General features: G+C 38.5%; 1 protein-coding gene across 1 annotated transcript in view; it reads right to left on the bottom strand.

The window, feature by feature from the left end:
• LOC112440861 (stimulated by retinoic acid gene 6 protein-like) overlaps window positions 1-21,221 on the bottom strand; it is a 55,068-nt gene that overhangs the window by 29,310 nt on the left and 4,537 nt on the right. The window contains exons 2-4 of the mRNA XM_034967041.2: window positions 14,695-14,785; window positions 10,056-10,107; window positions 9,342-9,358 (exon numbers count right to left, since the gene is read on the bottom strand). Coding sequence (XP_034822932.2) covers window positions 9,342-9,358; window positions 10,056-10,107; window positions 14,695-14,754 — 129 coding nt within the window. The 5' untranslated portion in view covers window positions 14,755-14,785. The remainder of the gene's footprint in view (window positions 1-9,341; window positions 9,359-10,055; window positions 10,108-14,694; window positions 14,786-21,221) is intronic.

The raw sequence follows: 21,221 nt of genomic DNA on the forward strand, positions 1-21,221 counted from the left end.
CAAACTTAACAAAAAGAGAAGCCCATTCACCACTAGGTTCTTTGACTTCTTTTTATCAGATGACTCATTTAAACTAGCAATTCCTAGTAATCTTTATACCATCTACTTTTAGCAAAAAGACCTTCAAAATTTGCACCTAAAATACCCTAACAAAGTGCTAACATAGGGAAAGTTGCCAACATTTTTAATCAGACATCAAGTGATGGTATGTGTATGTGGGGTATGTGGTCTCGAGTGTTTATTTTTATTTTCTTTAGGAGCAAAGAAATGCAATAAACAACTGTTTTCATAACAAGAAAAATATAAAACCATGTCACTGGGATAAGGGCAGAGTATAGTATCTTTAGTGTAATTTACATGTTTAAACTCTACATACATAAAAACAAATATTTCATAAGAATCTCTAGAATTCCCTAAAGTAAACTATGATTTTTTTTTTTGAGACAGAGTCTCTGTCACCCAGGCTGGAGTGCAGTGGTGTGATCTTGGCTCACTGCAACCTCTGCCTCCCGGGTTCAAGTGATTCTCCTGTCTCAGCCTCCCAAGTAGCTAGGATTACAAGCGTGAGCCACTGCGCCCAGCTAGTTTTTCTATAAAGTAATATACCACCAATAATTTCTCATACACAGGATTAAGTTATAGTACTCTGGTTACTTTAAGGCTGGGATATTTATCAAAAGGAGACAGAAATTCAATAGCTGGCAATGACACAGCAACAGTTACTGAAAAGAACTGTTAATATTATCTGAAAGATTAAAACTGCATCTTGCACCTTTAATTTTCAACTCGTCTGAAAAATGAGGGCCTGGAAAGTACTGTGTTCATCAACACACTAAACTTGGCCACAGGGCACCCTATATTCACACTTCATGTTCCTGTAACTATGTACACATCATCTATAAAAAGTTCCTTGTTTCACCTGAAAAGCAGCACAGACTAGTATTCACATCTACTGACAGCCATCATAACCTGAGTAAGTGTGCAGCATAAACAAAGAGGCCTTTACAAAGCCAAAGGAAAAGCTCTTAGTAACAACCCGTTTCAGCTGAGACAAGCTGATCTCCACTTTTGAAATTATACTTATTCACCAAAATAGCTGCATGTAATAAAGCACTTAAAGCATCTTTTTTAGAAAGGTAAAGGGGGCTGGGTGCAGTGGCTCACGCTTGTAATCCTGGCACTTTGGGAAGCTGAAGTGGAAGGATCACTTGAGCCCAGGTAGTTGAGACTGCAGTGAGCCATGATAGTGCCACTGGACTCCAGCATAGGCAACAGAGTAAGACCCTGTCTCCCCCAGCAAAGGAAAAGAAGGGAGGCGCTAATTTTCTATGAATTCCTTTTTACACTTAATTCACTTTCAATGCTTGCACTTTCAAATGTTTCAATGTTTTTAAAAATGAAGTTTTAAGTCTTGATTCTGGGAGATAGTTCTAGAACTAGCACTAGTCCAATTTCAGAGGTTTTTATTGTAACCATTAAGAAACCATTCCATTTTCATTTAAGGCAAAAATACTTTAAAAGTTAACTTAAAACTTTGGTAGTTTGCTTGAATGTTGCTCTCATATGTACCGGGAAAGTTCTCGAGGTGTTAATATCCCAAAAGAGTATTCACGGGTTATCAATAAGAATCCCTACTGTGCTGGATCATTAGTTCTCAACATTATACGTATTACCATCCATCCACCTCTAAAGTCTCCTCTGCATAGCACAGAGTTTAATTTTTTCCAATGAAAGAAACTTCAAAATTAAAGAGATGTCATTACTTTTACACAATCATGATATCCAGACACCACCATCTTAAGTGGGAAGATTCCACTTACCACTACTGACTAACATGAAGAGATCTTTCCCAGAGACTAAAGAGCTGGGGCAATTTATTGGCAAACTTTTGAGAAACATATACTTCAAGACTGTACTCGTTAAATAATTGTTCCCCGATCTTCAGAATGCAACCTTCCCAACATACTCTTACTGAGCTCTTTGCACGTTTCATTGTTACATCAAATTCCTTTGTCTGATAATAGCTCAGTCTTCCTGAGCTCAAACTAGTACATCTACCTTCTTTGTTTTTAAACTAAAATCTTTTTATAATCATTTTTTAAATGCAAAAAATGGCAACGAATGGCGAAGACCTGAAAGGTCTTCTCTCAAGCTTCTAACAGCTCGTTTCAAATATTTACTGAGTACCCACTCTGAGCTAGAAACAGTGCTGGTACATGAGGACACAGCCTCTTTTCTTCTTAAAGTAGTTAATCAGAAGAGACATTCCCATAAGTAAAAAGATTCCAGTACGTGTCATGTGTAGTGATCGACCTATGTATCAGGAAATAATGAGTTATCCCGAGGGAAACAGGCTAAAATGTCATCAGTGGTGAGTCTGAGTGATTACTTCCTAAGCTCCTTTATCTTTTCCAGATTTTCTGTGATATGTTATAATATGCATTTACTGCTTTTACAGCCTGAATAAAAATCTAAATAACCAAAATAAAATAATAGAAATAGTATTAGTAACATTTATTGACTTTTATATAATACCCTGTGTGCTACATGCTTCACATGCATTATCTCACTTAATAAAATCACCCTATTAAAAAAAAAAGACTGTTATCCATATTTCAGAGAGGAGGAAGACAAAATATGAAATAATTTGCCGGAAATGTCTTTTTCAGCTAGAATTTTTACTTATTTCCTCAGAAATAAGCAGGGGTTGGGACAAAAACAATCAGTTGTGTAAACAGAAAAACTTGGAAATAGGTGCCATTTGTTGGATGTATAACCATAAGCAAGCAACTTAATCTCAGCGAGCCTCAGTTTCTCCTATTGTATTGTATTGCAAATGACTTAGTAGGCCCTAACTTATTTAGGTTCTCAAGAATAACTCATTCAGGGTTCTCAAGAATAAATGATACTATGTATAAGAAAAATAAAGAACCCTGTCTGGCAAATAACTGACAATAGAATGCTAGTTATCAGTATCTTCATCAGTATAATCCGAAAAACCTGGACAAATTATTTAACATCTCTGAGCTCAGTTTCTCTACCGGTAAACTGGGGATAAAAATACCTACACCATGCAGTAACTATGAGAATTACATGAGATAATACACAGTACAGTGCCTGCAATGTGGTAAAACAGTCAAAATAGCTATTATAATTATCCACAGGACAAACAAAATGGAGCTGGCTAAATAAGGTACAGTACATGCATATGATGAAATACTTTGCTGTTGAATATGTAAGGACATGATAAAAATATTGACAATGTATAGCTGTTTAAAAATTATGTAGAGTAAAAGTATTCTTTAAAAATATATAAATATATGTTACAAAATATATCAAAAGTAACAAGAATACATTCTAAGATCTACGATTTGTGGATTCTTAACTAACTCAATTAAAAAAATTAAACAATTCTCACTACTATCACCACCACTATATGAAGCAAGATGTTAAAACAACAATTTTTAAAATTCCCATATATATGTATTCAGACAAGCAGGAGCATCATGCCCAGATACCCCATTCCATTACATTATCACTAGGATTCTTTAACATACATATATTCTTCTCTGAACATTAAAAAAAGGGATTACTTTAAAACTTCGCAAATTTTAGTAAAAGAAAAGGAGGCTATTTTGCTTCTAAGACATACATTTTTAATTCCCACAATTCCAGGCTTTCAGATTTTGTATTGTTTAATACAGAAAAATTATTCTGACTAAAAATAGGAATAAAACAACATTTCCACAAGGGCAAATTCACCCCAAAAGACTGAGAATTCTAATTCTTAAAGGGAATAAAAATTAATGTCAGGTGTGGTGGCTCATGCCTGTAATCCCAGCATTTTGGGAGGCTGAGGCGGGCAGATCATGAGGTCAGAAGTTCGAGACCAGCCTGCCCGTCTCTACTAAAAATACAAAAAATTAGCCGGGCATGGTGGTGTGTACCTTAGTCCCAGCTACTCAGGAGGCTAAGGCAAGAGAATTGCTTGAACCCAGCAGGCGGAGGTTGCAGTGACTCGAGATCATGCTGCCACTGCACTCCACCTGGGCAACAGAACAAGACTCTATCTCAAAAAAATAAAACCTAATATTTAAAATGAATATTTCAGAATATAGGTGACACTAAAGTCACAATTCTGAGACTGTGACCAGAGAAGAGTGTCATTAAATTAACAAGATGAAATAAAAAATTACAGTTTCTTAATTTCTAAAAAATTAATAGGCTAACATGAAAGGTGATATTCAGCAAAAGGTAGAAATAACTATCAGAGATACTGAAAAAACATGAATCCTGGCTTGGAAAAAACATATTAGATATTATATTGTAAAATAGTTAAGGAATGCTATTTCATTAATTTCAGGGTTTTACCTCTTTCTCTTCTTACTTTCATCGCAAATTATATATCATTCAAATTAATAACATTCAACCACTGACTGACTACACATGGACATGCAACATTCATTCAACCTTGAAGGTGGGAAAGAAAAGAGAATTCTCAAAAGCACAGAAATCACTCTTTTAAGCTGCAAATTTTACAGAAGCTCTAATACTAAGCACATTCTCCCCAGCAAAATGCATCTTTTCTTAATTCACAAAGGTCCAAGATATCCAAACAGTGAAACACAATCAAGATATCTGAATATATGAAGAGCAAATTATTTTAGTACTGTTCTCTCTTAGTGTCCACAAAGTAAGCCTCAGTAACCCACAGATTTTATTTTCAGTATTCTAATACTGTCTCCCTCTACTGTATAAAAAAGGAAATTGAAAGATTTTTATCATGTATTTCCCTTAAGACATAATTAAGAAAACTTCTTTCAATTTGTTTTCCCCCAAATAGTTTTTAGAGTTAGTAATCTAACAAGATTATGTTTGTGTGTGTGTGTGTGTATATATATAAAATATATATAATATGTAAAAAAATATATATTATATATAATAAATATATATAAAATATATAATATATAAATATATATTATGTATAAAATATATATATTATATATACAAAATATATAATATATACTATATATAATATATATAATATATACATAAATATATAATATATATAAAATATATATTATATATAAAACATATATAATATATAATATATATTATATATAAAATATAGATAATATAGATTATATATTATATATTATATATATTATATATATTATATATTATATATATTATATATATTATATATTATATATATTATATATATTATATATAATATATATTATATATATTATATATATTATATATATTATATATATTATATATATATTATATATATTATATATATATTATATATATAATATATATAATATATATGTATAAAATATGGAGATTCCAGGGACAGGACAAGAAAAATAATCATCCTTTAGAACAAATCCTTAGAATCTAAGTTCTTCAATTCAAAACTTAGGAAAAAAACTAAGCAAAGGTGTACTAGTTTGGTTGGGAGTCAAGTGTATGTATGTCTCCTGGGCCAGGCTGAGCAATTTAGTTAACTAGGTAAACTTAGGGAAAGATTTAGAGTCCATTAACCTCGTATTTTTTTTTCACCTGCAAAACTAAGAATAAAAATACTCTGCCAGTACCACAGGACTAAAACTAGAACCCAATTTTGATTGATTCACTGAACTAAGCTCCCACTGTGCAATACACATGGCAAGGGCTGCCAAGTTTAGCAAACAAAAATACAACACAGAACACACTTATATAATAAAAAATAGGCCAGGTGCAGTGGCTCACGCCCATAATCCCAACATATGGGAGGCCGAAGTGGGTGAATCACTTGAGGTCAGGAGTTCGAATCCAGCCTGGCCAACATAGTGAAACCCCCTCTCTACTAAAAATACAAAAATTAGCCATGTGTGGTGGCTCATGCCTGTAATCCCAGTTACTCAGGAGGCTGAGAAAGGAGAATCGCTTGAACCAGAGAGGCAGAGGTTGCAGTGAGCCGAAATTGGGCCACTGCACTCCAGCCTGGGCGACAGAGTGAGACTCTGTCTCAAATAAATAAATAAATAATTCATTGTTCATCAGAAATACAAACTTAATTGAGCATGCTGTATTTTATCTGGGAACCCTAACTGAGGCACATACAAACATGCAAATAAGACACGCTTCTTAACCTCAAAGACTTACATAGGAATGAGGGATATGAAATGTATTCATAAACTACTATACAAGGAAGAAAAGTAGTTGCTTAGCATTTAAAGAAGAAAGGGGAAGAAAGGCAAACTGAGAACATAGTAAGTAGGACTGAAGAATGGTTAAAATCAACAAATGCAAGATTCAAAACAGAAAAAAGAATGAGATGAGAGTGCTTAATTACATCCTCAACTCTAGCCACACAGATCTGTGTATTTACCACACATGCTATTCTTCCACCAGTATATGAGATGGCTCAGTAATACAAGCTCATTATCATTTATTCACACTCAATTTAAATTACTTCAAATGGACACGCATTACCAATCTCTTCATAGACATACACCAAAAAAATCAAATTCATAATTTTTGGAAATATCTCCCTTTCAAATCTACCTAGAGTTTTGTGCTTGGTTACTCAAAATTATTTTATTAAACAAATTCTACACCATGTGGATACGACCAGAAACAGACCAAAATCCTGATAAGGGCCGGGCATGGTGGCTCACGTCTGTAATCTCAGCACTTTTGGAGGCTGAAGTGGGTGGATCACCTGAGGTCAGGAATTCGAGACCAGGCTGGCCAACATGGTGAAACCCCCGTTTCTACTAAAAATACAAAAATTAGCCAGGCGTGGTGGCATGTGCCTATAACCCCAGCTACTCAGGAGGCTGAGGCGGGAGAATTGCTTGAACCCAGGAGGTGGAGGTTGCAGTGATCTGAGATCATGCCGCTGCACTCCAGCCTGGGCAACAAGAGCGAAACTCTGTCTCCAAAAAAAAAACTTGGTAAGATTTCATCCCTTTTCTCACTTTCTATTGTCCCAAGCAGCTATTTCATAAATCTGCCTCATAATTAACCAGCTCTGTTCTTCACAATCTTTAAATAAATAAATAGGCAGATCCTTTTTAGCTAGATGCAAAAAAACTACTTCACTTTGCACTTCCTTCTCCAACCCTCTGAACCTGTCTCCTTTCTACAGGTCTAGTTACCATTCTTCATGACACAGGCCAACCCTGATCCTATTCCACAATAGAAAACTTCACACGTCCTTAGAACTTCAACTTAATAAATAGTAACAGTATGCTGCAGAACTTTGTATAAAAAAGGAGTAGTGGCCGGGCACTGTGGCCCACACCTGCAATCCCAGCACTTTGGGAGGCCAAGGCGGGTGGATCACTTAAGGTCAGAAGTTCGAGACCAGCCTGGCCAACAATGGTGAAATCCCATCTCTGTTAAAAATATAAAAATCAGCCGGGCATGGTGGCAGGCAACTGTAGTCCCAGCTACTCAGAAGGCCAAGGCAGGAGAATCACTTGAACCCAGGAGGCGGAGGTTGCGGTGAGCTGGGGTTGTAACACTGCACTCCAGCCTGGGCAACAGAGAGAGTCTCTGTCTCAAAAATTAATTAATTAATTAATTAAACATAAAAAAGGAGTAGTAATGGAAAAAGCCTACCTATATCATTTATTCGCCTGAACTCATTTATCATTATACCTTCATATAATTTTACAGCTGAAAGGACTCCAGAGCTCATTTGGTCCACGGACCTCCTTTCAAAGGTACTAAAAATTTAGTCATAGTCATTTTGTGCCTAGACTAAATTCTCAGGGCTAGCAAAGATCCAGAGTCAGATTTCTTGATTTTCAGTTCAGATTTTCAGTTCAGTACTTTTCTTACTAAATTACACTATTATCTACATTTTTTTTTTTAACTGAGGCAGAGTCTCACTCTGCCACCCAGGCTGGAGTGCAGTGGCGTGATCTCAGCTTACTGCAACCTCCATCTCCCAGGCTCAAGTGATTCTTCTGCTGCAGCCTCCAGAGTAGCGGGATTACAGGCGCATGCCAACACGACCAGCTAATTTTTGTATTTTTAGTAGAGATAGGGTTTCGCCATGTTGGCCAGGCTGGTGTATAACTCCTGACCTCAGGTGATCCGCCCAACTCGGCCTCCAAAAGTGGTGGTATTACAGGTGTGAGCCACCACGCCTGGCTATTATCTACATGCTTTGAGTGATAGTTAAATATTCTCCAAATATTAATTCTATTGTATAGCTTTATTTCTTTTTGAAAATATAAAGGAATCTAAAACTTAAACTGTAACTTTTCATTGTTCCCTCATAATGAAGTAACATAATATTTAGCTTAATTAAAAAACAAAACAAAACAAAAAAGCAGGTTCATCTTTATGGTAGTTTGTCCTTTTTTTTTTTTTTTTACACGGAGTCTCGCTCTGTCACCCAGACTGCAGTGCAGTGGCATGATTTTGGGTCACCACAACCTCCACCTCCTGGGCTCCAGGGGTTCTCCCACCTCAGCTTCCTGAGTAGCTGGGATTACAGGCGCCTACCACCACACCTGGCTCATTTTTGTATTTTTAGTAGAGACAAGGTTTCACTATGTTGGTCAGGCTGGTCTTGAACTCCTGACCTCAACCGATCCACCTGCCTTAGCCTCCCAAAGTGCTGGGATTACAGGCATAAAAATCTGCACTCAGCCTAAAAAGCTTTTTAAAGAAATAGAATATATTAGCGGGCTTGGTAGGGTGACATGCACCTGTAGTCCCAGCTACTTGGGAGGCTGAGGTAGGAAAACTACTTGAGCCCAGGAGTTTCAGGCTGCAGTGAGCTATGATGGCACCACTGCACTCCAGCCTGTGTAACAGAGCAAGACACTGTCTTTTAAAAAAAAAAAATTAAAAGTTAGTTTTATTCAATTCCACCATAATTTTTAATAACTGAAAAGACTTGAAGGTCTTCATGCCCAAAACAATAAACATTACACTGAATTAAAGATAAACATTTCCAATTTTCCTTAACTTTTGTCTTAGCCTATCATAAAAAGCCCTACAAGTGATTCAAACTGTTGGACCTAAATAAATGTAATAAGGTTTTAGTAAGGAACAGATAAATAATCATTTTGACCATACTAAAACATACGAAATCGATTTTAACCACACGATAAATTCATTAAAATAGCCCAATAAATTTCATGACTAGAAACTTCCATACTTAAGAAAAAATGGCTTTATTTCAGTTCCTGGAGGAACCAGTACTTAAATGGAATTGTTTAATATTTAGCTGACAGAGAGCTCATCCTGAGTCCTGTCTCAAATATATTGGGTACTTGAAATTTAACCTAAGTAAATAAAAACATGAAGAATGAAAACTCTGGACTTACCACCTCAGATTCTGAGCCTATTAAAACATAAAAAGGAAGCATTTTCAGTTAACAGTACATTTAAAGGCAAAGGTATTTATATGATTTTTATTGCACAAACATACTGATTAAGCAAGCCAATTCTCCATACCTTTCAACTAAAGAAAAGTGGGTTCATTTTGCCTCCTGAATTCATTTTAGACTCCTTAGTAATTTCTTTTTTTGAGACGGAGTCTCGTTCTGTTGCCCGGGCTGGAGTGCAGTGGCGTGATCTTGGCTCACTGCAACCTCCGCCTCCTGGGTTCAAGTGATTCTCCTGCCTCAGCCTCCCGAGTACCTGGGGCTACAGGCACGCACCACCACGCCCGGCTAATTTTTGTATTTTCTTAGCAGAGATGGGGTTTCACCATGTTGCCCAGGATGGTCTCAATCTCCTGACCTCGTCATCCGCCTGCCTAAGCCTCCCAAAATGCTGGGATTACAGGAGTGAGCCACCGGGCCCCGGCCTAGACTCCTTAGTAATTTCTTACTGATATGCCATACCAGCAAATTCACCCAAATCTCCTTTTCAACCTAAGAAGCTAGGCAAAAAACATTATATTTTTGGAAGTCTACATTTAAGGAAACATGTATTATTTAAAATAAATTATAAAGGTAAAAACAAATTTGTTTAAACCAAAAAATTTCAAATGTTTACTTCTTTTTAAATTGAAATACCATGGGAGATCTACATACCATTCTGAGCTTCGACACCTTTTAATCCAGTCACTGAAATTAGCATCTGCACCTAGAAAGAAAAACCTATCATATCACTCATCTGCACAACCTGTTAATCAGCAAATACTTATTAAATACCTATTACATCCCAGGCACTGTTCTAGGCACTGGGGAGTCAGCAGTGAATAAAACCTGTCTTAACAGAACTTATGGCAAACTCTCTATAGCTATAAACATACCAATAGTTTAACACTTGGTTGTTTATCCTGAAACATTTTGATTTTTTTAAATTAATTTTAACTACAGTAAACCTCACTAATTTCATAGATATAAATAATGTACATTTCCCTCAATCCCTCTGCCCTTAGAGAAGCTTCCTCATACACACAACAAAGTCAGATCTAAATCAGACTCCCAAAATGCCATTAGTTAGGGTGGGGAGGAGGCTTGGTAACTGGGAGCTGAGTTGAGGTCCATAAGCCTTTCCCAGCCCCAGCTCACTCTTCAATGCGGCTACCTATTCAGTCCACTATTCTCTCAGTGGCTTTATCTGTTCCCATCCCTTTCCTACCAACACCAAGAAGCATCTTTAAATTCTGTGAAGTTTTCTCACATATCCAAGTTACATGGGGGTCAAGAGGCTACAGGTGATAAATTATATACTTACAGATAATAGTGTAAATGTATGCATAAACAAATTATTCACTTCTGGAGACACAGAACAACGATTACATTTATACACAGTGCATAGTGAAATACGTTAAAAACATTGAGAGTACTCTAAATAAAAGCCTACTAATTCAAGTTAACTCCAGCCATAGGTAATCTGGAAATTTTAAATTAAAAATCTCTTAAAACAAAATTTTCTAATTTACTAATTTATAAAAGAAATACAACTACATGGGCCTTAATAAAAATTTTAAATATACTGTCTCACACATACTATATTCTAGAGAAGAGGGTTTGAATAACTTATTATTTTAAATAATCAGTAACTAAAATCAGGCAGTCTATCATACAAAGAGGGGAAAAGGTAATATTCTGAGTTATAAATTTTTTACCCTGTCTGATAAAAATAGAAGCCTAAAAGTTTAACTTAAATTTTTCCTGGATTTAAATGTAAAGATAAATTTGTTTGTTAGTGAAATATCCTCAATAGCAATTTTACCAAAGAGGCCTTCTTCTGAAGGCCACCTCTGAAGTAATTAGAGAATAAATGTCAATGGCATGATATTAAGATATTATTCGGCCGGGTGCGGTGGCTCACATCTGTAATCCCAGCATTTTGGGAGGCTGAGGCGGGTGGATCACGAAGTCAGGAGTTTGAGACCAGCCTGGCCGACATGGTGAAACCCCCATCTCTAATAAAGATAAAAAAATTAACTGGGCGTGGTGGCACGCACCTGTAATCCCAGCTTCTCTGGAGGCTGAGGCAGGAGAATCACTTGAACCCGGGAGGCAGAGGTTGCAGTGAGCCGAGAATGCACCATGCACCATTGCACTCCAGCCTGGGAGACAGGGCGAGACTCTGTCTCAAAAAAAAAAAAAAAAAAAAAGAAAGAAAGGAAAAAAGGAAGGAAAGAAAAGGAAAGAAAGGAAAGAAAGAAAGAAAACTCAAGAAAAGAATTTAGGGGCCAAGTGCTGTGGCTCATGTCTGTAATGCCAGTGCTTTGGGAGGCCAAGGCAGTAGGATCACTTGAGGCCAGGAGTTCAGAGACCAGTCTGGGCAATGTAGCGAGACCTCATCTCTACACAAAAATGTTTAATGAATTAGCTTAGTGTGATGGTACACGCCTGTATTCCCAGCTACTCAGGAGGCAGAGGCAGAAGGACAGCTTGAGCCCAGGAATTCAAGGCTGCAGTGAACTATGATGGTGCCATTGCACTCGAGTTTGGGTGAAAGAGTAAGGCTCTGTGCCCCCAGGTCCAAAAAGAAGAAAAAAAAAAGAAAGGAATTTAGGCAGGAAACTTTTCTATTGCTCTTAAAAGTAATAAGGCCTAGAAATGTAGAGGATGAGGTCAGGCATAAAGGCTCACGCCTGTAACCCCAACACTTTGGGAGGCTGAGGCAGGTGGATCGCTTTACCCCAGGAGTTCAAGACCAGCTGTTGTAACAGGGCGAAACCCTGTCTCTGCGGGGAAAAAAAAGCAAAATTTAGTGAGATGTGGTGGCACGTGCCTATAGCCCCAGTGACTTGGGGGGCTGGGGTGGGTGAATCACTTGAGCTCAAGAGGCGGAGGCTGCAGTGACCCAAGATCACACCACTGCATTCCAGCCTGGGCAACAGAGTGAGACCTTGTCTCAAAAAAAAAGAAAATGTACAGCATGGTATGACCCACGTTTTTTCAGGGTTTTCAAGTATGTATCAAGGCACTAGATAACTTGACTCTGGAATTTGCTAGGAGTGTAGATATGCTGTCTTCCTGACTGAATAGCCCTATTATTCACATACCAAAACTGAAACTGGGATAAGCAAATTTGACAATAAGCCCTGTCACCCAGACCTTTCCTTTCCTAATTTGTAGCTTCCATTTGTGTCATTAGGCCTAAAATCTCTTTTTTGAATAGGTATACAGCAGAAAAGCAAACATTCAAAGCAGTACAGAGTAAGAATTTAACATCTAATACGTAGAGCTTGTTAACTCAGCACTACTGACATTTTGAACCAGATACTTCTCTGTTGGGCAGGACCGTACTGGCCATTATGGGATGTTTCGTAGTACCCCCTGGTTTATACTCATTAGATGTCAGTAGCTCCTCCCCCATCCACCATTCATGATAATAAAAAATTTCTTCAAACATTGCCTAAAGTTTCCTGGGAAACAATTGCTTCCAGTTAAGAATCACTGCTTTACAGAATTGTGATAAAACTCTATCATAACATAAAGATAAAATAATAGTACAAGTAGGACTATGTAGTCTACAATTTTCTGGGATTACTCATAACCTCTGTCTTAGTATTTTTCCGATTTTAAAATTCTTGCTCTCACAATTCCTATATATGTCTAAATATCCACAATGCTGTGATAATTTTCATATATTCCCCTCAAAAATATAACATTAAAAACTAACAATACTCTCAAAACTCTGGGTTTCTTCTGTACTCTCTCATAATTTATCCAAATGTACACTTCACTTCTCCATAAAAACCTTATTGTTAAGATTTCCCATCTCAGCATTCTTAATAACTTAAAATGAACAGACTTCTGACCAAGAAAGCAAATTAAACTCTCATTTCTCCATTAGAAAAAACAAAGCCAGGCCAGGTGCTGGTGGCTCACACCTGTATTTCCAGCACTTTGGGAGGCCGAGGCAGGTGGTTCACGAGGTCAAGAGATCGAGACCATCCTGGCCAACATTGTGAAACCCCACCTCTACTAAAAATACAAAAATTAGCTGGGCATGGTGGCACATGCCTGTAGTCCCAGCTACTCAGGAGGCTGAGGCAGGAGAATCGCTTGAACCTGGGAGGCAGAGGTTGCAGTGAGCCAAGATTGTGCCACTGTACTCCAGCCTGGGCAACAGAGTGAGACTCCGTCTCAAAAAAAAAAAACAAAAAAGAAAAAAAAAAAAGATGGTTTTTTGTCAGTTATTTACAGATTCTAGCAAACACACACGGAATACGGATCAGTTTTAGATTTCTAAGTTTTCGAGTTGATAGAAACACCAGATGGTTTTAAATTAGGAAAAGCTAATCCAACACAGAATTCAAATAAATATTACTCTTGTACCTTCCTTTTGGCTTAACATTTAGCTTCCTTCTTAAAGCTCTTCGGTCAGTGAATAAAGCTGTGTGACAAAATTCATCTCCTTTTCTCATTAGCATCATTTACGTAATTTGGCAGGGTGCAGTGGCTCCCGCCTGTAATCCCAGCACTCTGAGAGGCTGAGGTGGGCGGATCACCTGCGGTCAGGAATTTGAGACCAGCCTGGCCAACATGGTGAAACCCCCTCTCTGCTAAAAATACAAAATTAGCCAGCCATGGTGGCATGCACCTGTAGTCCCAGCTACCTGGGAGGTTGAAGCAGGAGAATCACTTGAACCCAGGAGGCAGAGGCTGTAGTGAGCTGAGATCGTGCCACTGCACTCCAGCTTAGGCAATAAGAGCAAAACTCCATCTAAAAAAAAAAAATATTCAGTTTTTCCCTATCCAGATTCTTCATCAGAATAATTTTTAAAGTTACACAGTACAGGAATACATTATTTTTTAATATAGATAGGGTCTTGCTATGTTGTCCAGGCTAGACTCGAACTCTTGGGCTCATGTGATCCTCCCGCTTTGGCCTCCCAAAGTGCTGGGATTACAGGTGTGAGCCACCATGCCACATTCTTTTTTATAAAAAAATACAAAGAAGAGCATTTCATTTTAATACTCTGTCAAATAGTAAATGTGATACTATTCTTTATCAGCCTACTCAGTAACTATGAATGAAACCTATATACATTATCCACCCACTGAAGCAAAAAGAGACATCCATAAAATTTAAATAGGTGTTGCTCAACATATCTGTCACACTTGAGCTACTTTACCTTGTATGAAAGACCAACTCAAAAATCCTCAAAGACAACCTTTATTTTATTTGATTAATTGGTTATGGGTAAAATGTATAAGTAACTTATTAAAAAGGGGCAATATACTTTATAAGAAAAATTACCACAGTAATTCCCAAGAAGAATGTGACAATAAGCTCTTTGACGATAATATTGTGCATCATCTGGTTTCTGTTCCAAAGCCTTAGTCAGTTCCTACAAAAACAAACATGTTGAGTGTCAGTAAAAGGTATTCAAAAGCCATCAAATTCTAATTAAAACATAATTTTTAAACAAATAACTTATTATCAGAAACTATTTGGAGGAAAGATAACAGGGATGTAATCTTGGAGTTTTTCCTCATAAGAGGATCTCCCCTTCTGCTGCCCCTCCTCCCAAAAGTAGACAATCTAACATAGTATTTCTGTACTGTAAAGCATTTAGGGGTCAGGTATGGTGGCTCATGCCTGTAATCCCAGCACTTTGGGAGACTGAGGCAGGCGGATCACCTGAGGTCAGGAGTTCGAGACCAGCCTGGCCAATATGGTGAAACCCCACCTCTACTAAAAAAACAAAAATTATCCAGGCATGGTGGCGCATGCCTGCAATCCCAGCTACTTGGGAGGCTGAGGCAGGAGAATCACTTGAACCTGGGAGGCAGAAGTTGCAGTGAGCCAAGAACACACCACTGCACTCCAGCCTGGGCAACAAGAGTGAAACTCCATCTCAAAAAAAAAAAAAAAAAAAAAAAAAAAGCATTTAGTTCCTGACCTACAGAACTCAATAAATGGTAATTATTATCACCTCACATATTCTGAAGAGTTTAATTGATATGCATTGACCATTACAGATTTTCTCCTTCTAACTTGGAGAAGATTCAAACATCATATAGAATTTGAAATTCCTAGAAAATGTGAAGCTGTCCAATAAAGAAAGACTAAAAGTTAAATCTAGAGCTCAAGGAGGTTAAGACAATCAATATCTACACCATCAAGCTTACCTGGCCCTCTCTTATCCTCTATCAATAGCACACAACTCTAATAAAATGCAATTAAACATCCTGTTCAAAGCCGAGATATAATCTAATAGATGGCTATGGCAACTGATCAAGAGTTAACATTAGAGAGAGTAAAACTTTTTCACCCTGTGCAGTCATAACATATAGGTGTGGTAGCTGGAAAAATAATGATGTAAGAGATTATACAATTAGGGAGATCAAGGGCAGATGCAGGAACACAGGAACACTTTTATTTTCTGCCAACTACCTACAAACTCTAGGGATTTGGTAGTTTTCTTAAATGGTAAAATTATTTCAATAGCCACATGTGTCACTGACTTTGCTTTAACCTAATAGATAATTCTCACAAAGCAATGAATACAGATGCCCCTCAACTCACCTGGGGTTGCATTCAATCAACAGAAACAAAGTGTGGCTCAAACTAAGAGAGCAAAGAAGCTATAAGATGCTACTTCAAGGGCCTCACTTTGTACCTTGCAGGCTGTTATAAGGAATTTGGACCTTAGGTGTGATGGAAAGCCATGGAAAGTTCATTGTTAGTAGGAGAGAGAAATGGTCCAATTTACTCTTTTCAAATATCATTCTGGTTGCTGTATGGTGAATACATTATAACAAATCAGGACTGGAAACACAGACTTCTTAGGAAACTAATACATTAAGTCTAGGCTAGAAAAGGATGTTAGCCACAGAGGTGATGAAGAGAAATACAATGAGCTGGAATATATTAGAGCCAGCAAGACTTGCCAATGTGGGATAAGAAAAATTGAAGATCACTCCAGGATTTGGGGCTTACTTAGATCTATACCTGGCATCCAGTAGGCACTCAATGAAAAGTATTGATTTCTCTCCTTGCAGACTTTTTCCGCCTTTTCCCCAATCTCTAATTTGACCACATCTCCTTGGCCACAAAATATAAAAATGTTTGCCTCTCTAGTCTTAATCTTCTCAGAGCCACTAGTAACCCCTTATCAAATCCAACTGATTCCTATCTGACTTGATCTCTCTGTGGCCCCTGACAATAACCAGACCTTTCAGCTTACCATTCTGTTGCTTTTTAAAAACTAATGTTTCCGGGCTGGGCGCAGTGGCTCACACCTGTAATCCCAGCACTTTGGGAGGCCGAGGCAGTTGGATCACCTGAGGTCAGGAGTTCGAGACCAGCCTGATCAACATGGCGAAACCCCATCTCTACTAAAAATACAAAAATTAGCTGGGCATGGTGGTACATGCCTGTAATCCCAGCTACTTGGGAGACTGAGGCAGGAGAATCGCTTGAACCCAGGAGGCGGAGGTTGCAGTGAGCCAAGATCATGCCATTGCACTCCAGCCTGGGTGACGAGCGAAACTCCATCTCAAAAAACAAAAAACCTAATGTTTCCCTTGGGCTCAGTACTTAGACTTCCTCCCCTTTAGAAACATTCTTTGACTCTTTAAGTGGTGTCGGAGGCTTCACATATGTCTTGAATCATCCTGATGACTCAAGTCTATCTTGAGAGCCTAGACAGTGCTCCTGTGCAATATCAGCATAGTTTTCTCTAGACTTCACCCAAAATGTCCCAGAGGCAATTCAAATACGAATATTAAAAATCTAAAACTAATTCCTCCCTTCAAACCTATTCCCCCATGCTGAATGCAATCTTCTAAGTGCTATCATCCTAGGTGCTATTTAAGTGAAAGGCACCAATTCCTACTACATTCCCCCAGCCAGAAACTCAGGAGTCATCCCTTATATTCCAATCATCACCAAGTCCAGTGCATTTTACATAAAACAACTCCCCTCCATGCCCACAATCACTGCCCTGCATGCAGATATTCATCTTTGACCTGGTCTGTACCACCATCTTCCTGCTATCCACTATCCCTTGTGTCTCCTCCAATTCATTATCTACTCTGCTTTTAAAGTAGGTTTTGTAATTCAGAAAATTTCATTCCCTTCCTCCAAATTCTTCACAGGTCTCCATGATCATATGATAAAACTGAAAACCATCTGTTGAGATTTAATGCCTTTGATGGCCTGGCCTCTCTCCACTTGTTTAACCTTTATCTCCTAGCACTTGCCTCCTCACATTTTATGTGCTAATACTACTGAACAACTTGTATTATTCCCCAAACAGAACAGTTATGTAGTATTTACCATGTGCCTGGCACTGTACTAAGCATATGATACAGGGTACCTCACTTATCTTCAAAATAAACCTTTCAAGTAGGTCCTATTTGTTTCCATTTGACAGATGAGAAATCTGCTCTGGACTGATGACAGGAACCTTACTGAAGTTACACAGTTATCATGAAACCAGAACTTTGACCCAAGAGTCTCTGACTCCAGAGCCTGGGTTCTTAACCACCACACATACTGGGCCCTGAACGATTCTCAAAATTCACACGTTTTCTCTCCCTACTGAATTTTGCAACCTCCTCTGTAAAGTTTTTAACTCCCTCAGTCGGATTCTATTCTGCTACGCTCATTTTATACACAACCCCATTACAGTAGTTACCTTATATTTTAATGATCTGTTGACTTGTCTTTCCACTAGACTGAAAACTCACTCACTGAAGCTTATCCATCCTTAGATTCCTGATTTCCAGTACAACATTCACCACTTAATGTTCATTCTTTGTTGAATGAATGAAAAATGTGAAACAGCCTATGTGATAAGAACATTCCCCTTTATTCCTAATTGGATGACCTTATATCAAATATACACATTTTAACTCACATAATACCAAGTGACCTGAATCCCAAATGCCTGTTAAAGTAGCCCTTGGGACAATCCAGGAGAAATACACTCACATTCATCATCAAAGTTTCGGCCCTACTTATCATTACCAATTATTTAATAATTTACATTGACCTGTTCATCTTTGTGAGGTCATCTCACAGTTTAAAAAGAACATTTCTTCTTAACACAGCTGGTTCTTATCATGATCATCCTCCCCACACCCAGGGTTTCTGATTCTGGGTCTGTGGTGGGTCCTGAGAATTTGCATTTCTAGGGCCAGGTATGGTGGCTCACACTGTAATCCTAGCACTTTGGGAGGCTGAGGCGAGTGGAACATTTGAGGCCAGGAGTTCGAGACCAGCCCGGCCAACATGGTGAAACCCCATCTCTGCTAAAAATACAAAAATCAGCTGGGTGTGGTGACACACGCCTGTAATCCCAGCTAATTGGGAGGCAGCGGCAGACTCACTTGAACCTGGGAGGCAGAGGCTGCAGTGAGCTGAGATTGCACCACTGCATTCCAGCCTAGGCGACAGAGCAAGACTCCATCTCAAATAAATAAATAATTTGCATTTCTAATATGTTGATGCTGCAGCTTATCTGGAGCCCACACCTTTGAGAACCACTGTTCTATAGCACTAGACTAAAATTTGGAAAACCTGTGTCCTGAGGCCCCCCCCCCTTCTGCCTGTAACTGGTGTGTCTCTATGACAGATCATTTGGATTTATTTGAATCTCTGTTTACTTTTTAAGAAATGGGGTTTCTTTATGTTGCCTAGGCTGGTCTTGAACTCCTGGTCTCGAACTCCTGGTCTCAAGTGATCCTTCCACCTCAGCCTCCCAAAGTGGTAGGATTATAGGCATGAGCCACCACGCTTAGCAAGGTCTGCTTTCTTACGTACACTGGGAAAAGGAAGAGTAAGAAGTACTGGACTACATGAGTCACAAGGACTTTTTTTTTTTTTTTTTTTTTGAGATGGGATCTTGCTCTCTCACCAAGGCTGGAGTGCAATGGTACAATTTCGGCTCACTGCAACCTCCACCTCCTGGGTTCAAGTGATTCTCCTGCCTCAGCCTCCCAAGTAGCTGGGGTTACAGGCGCCTGCCACCATGGCCCAGCTAATTTTTTGTATTTTTAATAAAGATGGGGTTTCACTATGTTGGCCAGGCTGGTCTCAAACTCCTGACCTCAGGTGATCCACCCGCCTCAGCCTCCCAAACTGCTGGGATTACAGGTGTGAGCCACCGTGCCTGGCCCATAAGGACTTTCAATAAGAATTTGCACTTCTAGTGAATTGCCACGTCATGCTGTTACTGCTGGCCCAAGAGCCACACATTAAAAACCAAGGTACCAGTGCTAACCACATGACTATTCTATCCAGTTCTACTCCTAGGTATATACAATCAAAAGAAAGAAATGCATGTGTTCACCAAAATACACAAAAGAGTACTCACAGAAACTTTATTTATGCTAGCTAACAACTAGAAATAAACCAGACGTCCAATTAGAATAAATTGTGCTATACTTACATTTATACAACATATATTTATACAATTATACAATGGAATACTACACAGCAATGCAAAGGAACTACTGCTTCACACAATATGGATGTATACTCATGGAATGATTAAAGCAAAAACAGACTGCGTACATTGAACAAAGCACCTACTATATGATTCTGTTTATGAGTCCAGAACAAGCAAAACGAACAGATGGTGATGGAGATCAAAACAGTAGTCAGCAGGACAGTAAGAAGAACTGCTGGCTGGGAAGGAGCATGAAGGAACCTTATGAATGGAAATGCTCTATATCTTGATCTGGGTGGTGTACACGTATCTAAAAACTCATCAAACTGTAGACTTAAAATTTGTGTTATTTACGTATGTCATATATGCCTCAATAAAAAATTTAAGGCCGGGCATGGTCACACCTATAAACCCAGCACTTTGGGAGGCCAAGGTAGGCAGATCACCTTAGATCAGGAGTTTGAGACCAGCCTGGCCAACATGGCAAAACCCCATCTCTACTAAAAAGTACAAAAATTAGCCGGGTGTGGTGGTGTGCGCCTGTAATCCCAGCTACTTGGGAGGCTGAGGCAGGAGAATCGCTTGAACGTGGGAGGCGGAGGTTGCAGTGAGCCGAGATCGTGCCATTGCACTCCAGCCTGGGTGACAGAGTGAAACTCCGTCTCAAAAAAAAAAAATTAATAAGTAAAAGAAGATAGAAAGTGACAATGAAGTTTATTATATTAATATTCTTTAAAAGCAACTTTTTTTTTTTAAGACAGAGTCTCACTCTGTCACCCAGGCTGGAGTGCAGTGGCACAATCTCAGCTCACTGCAAACTCTGCTTCCCAGGTTAAAGCAATTCTCCTGCCTCAGCCTCCTGAGTAGCTGGGACAACAGATCCACACCACCACACCCCATTAAAGTTTGTTTTGTATTTTTAGTACAAACAGGGTTTCACCATGTTGGCCAGGTTGGTCTCGAACTCCTAACCTCAAGGGATCCGCCCTCCTTGGCCTCCCAAAGTGCTGGGATTACAGACATTAGCCACCGCGTTGAGCCTAAAAGCAACTTTTATATAAACTGGATTTCCAAAGGATGTACTAGCCCTAACATGACAATTAAGAAATGTAAATTCAAAGTAATAGCTATCTAATATAAGGAATTACAGAGAAAAATTTTCACTGCTTCCTGTAACATTATCCCAAAACTGATCCCAGACGCCTTATTGCTGGTATCTAAAGGTCTATATATTTAGATTCAAAAAACATACCTGGGCCCTAAAAGGCCATACAGGACGTGGCTCCTAGTTTCCTGCCCAACCTTATCTCCTAATCAAATGGGCCCTCTAATAAAAAGGGCCTTTTTGCTGCTCCATACACAGGCCAACTTCATGCCTACTTCA

The sequence above is a fragment of the Pan paniscus genome, chromosome 11 (assembly GCF_029289425.2).
Source record: "Pan paniscus chromosome 11, NHGRI_mPanPan1-v2.0_pri, whole genome shotgun sequence".
Lineage (NCBI taxonomy): Eukaryota > Metazoa > Chordata > Mammalia > Primates > Hominidae > Pan > Pan paniscus.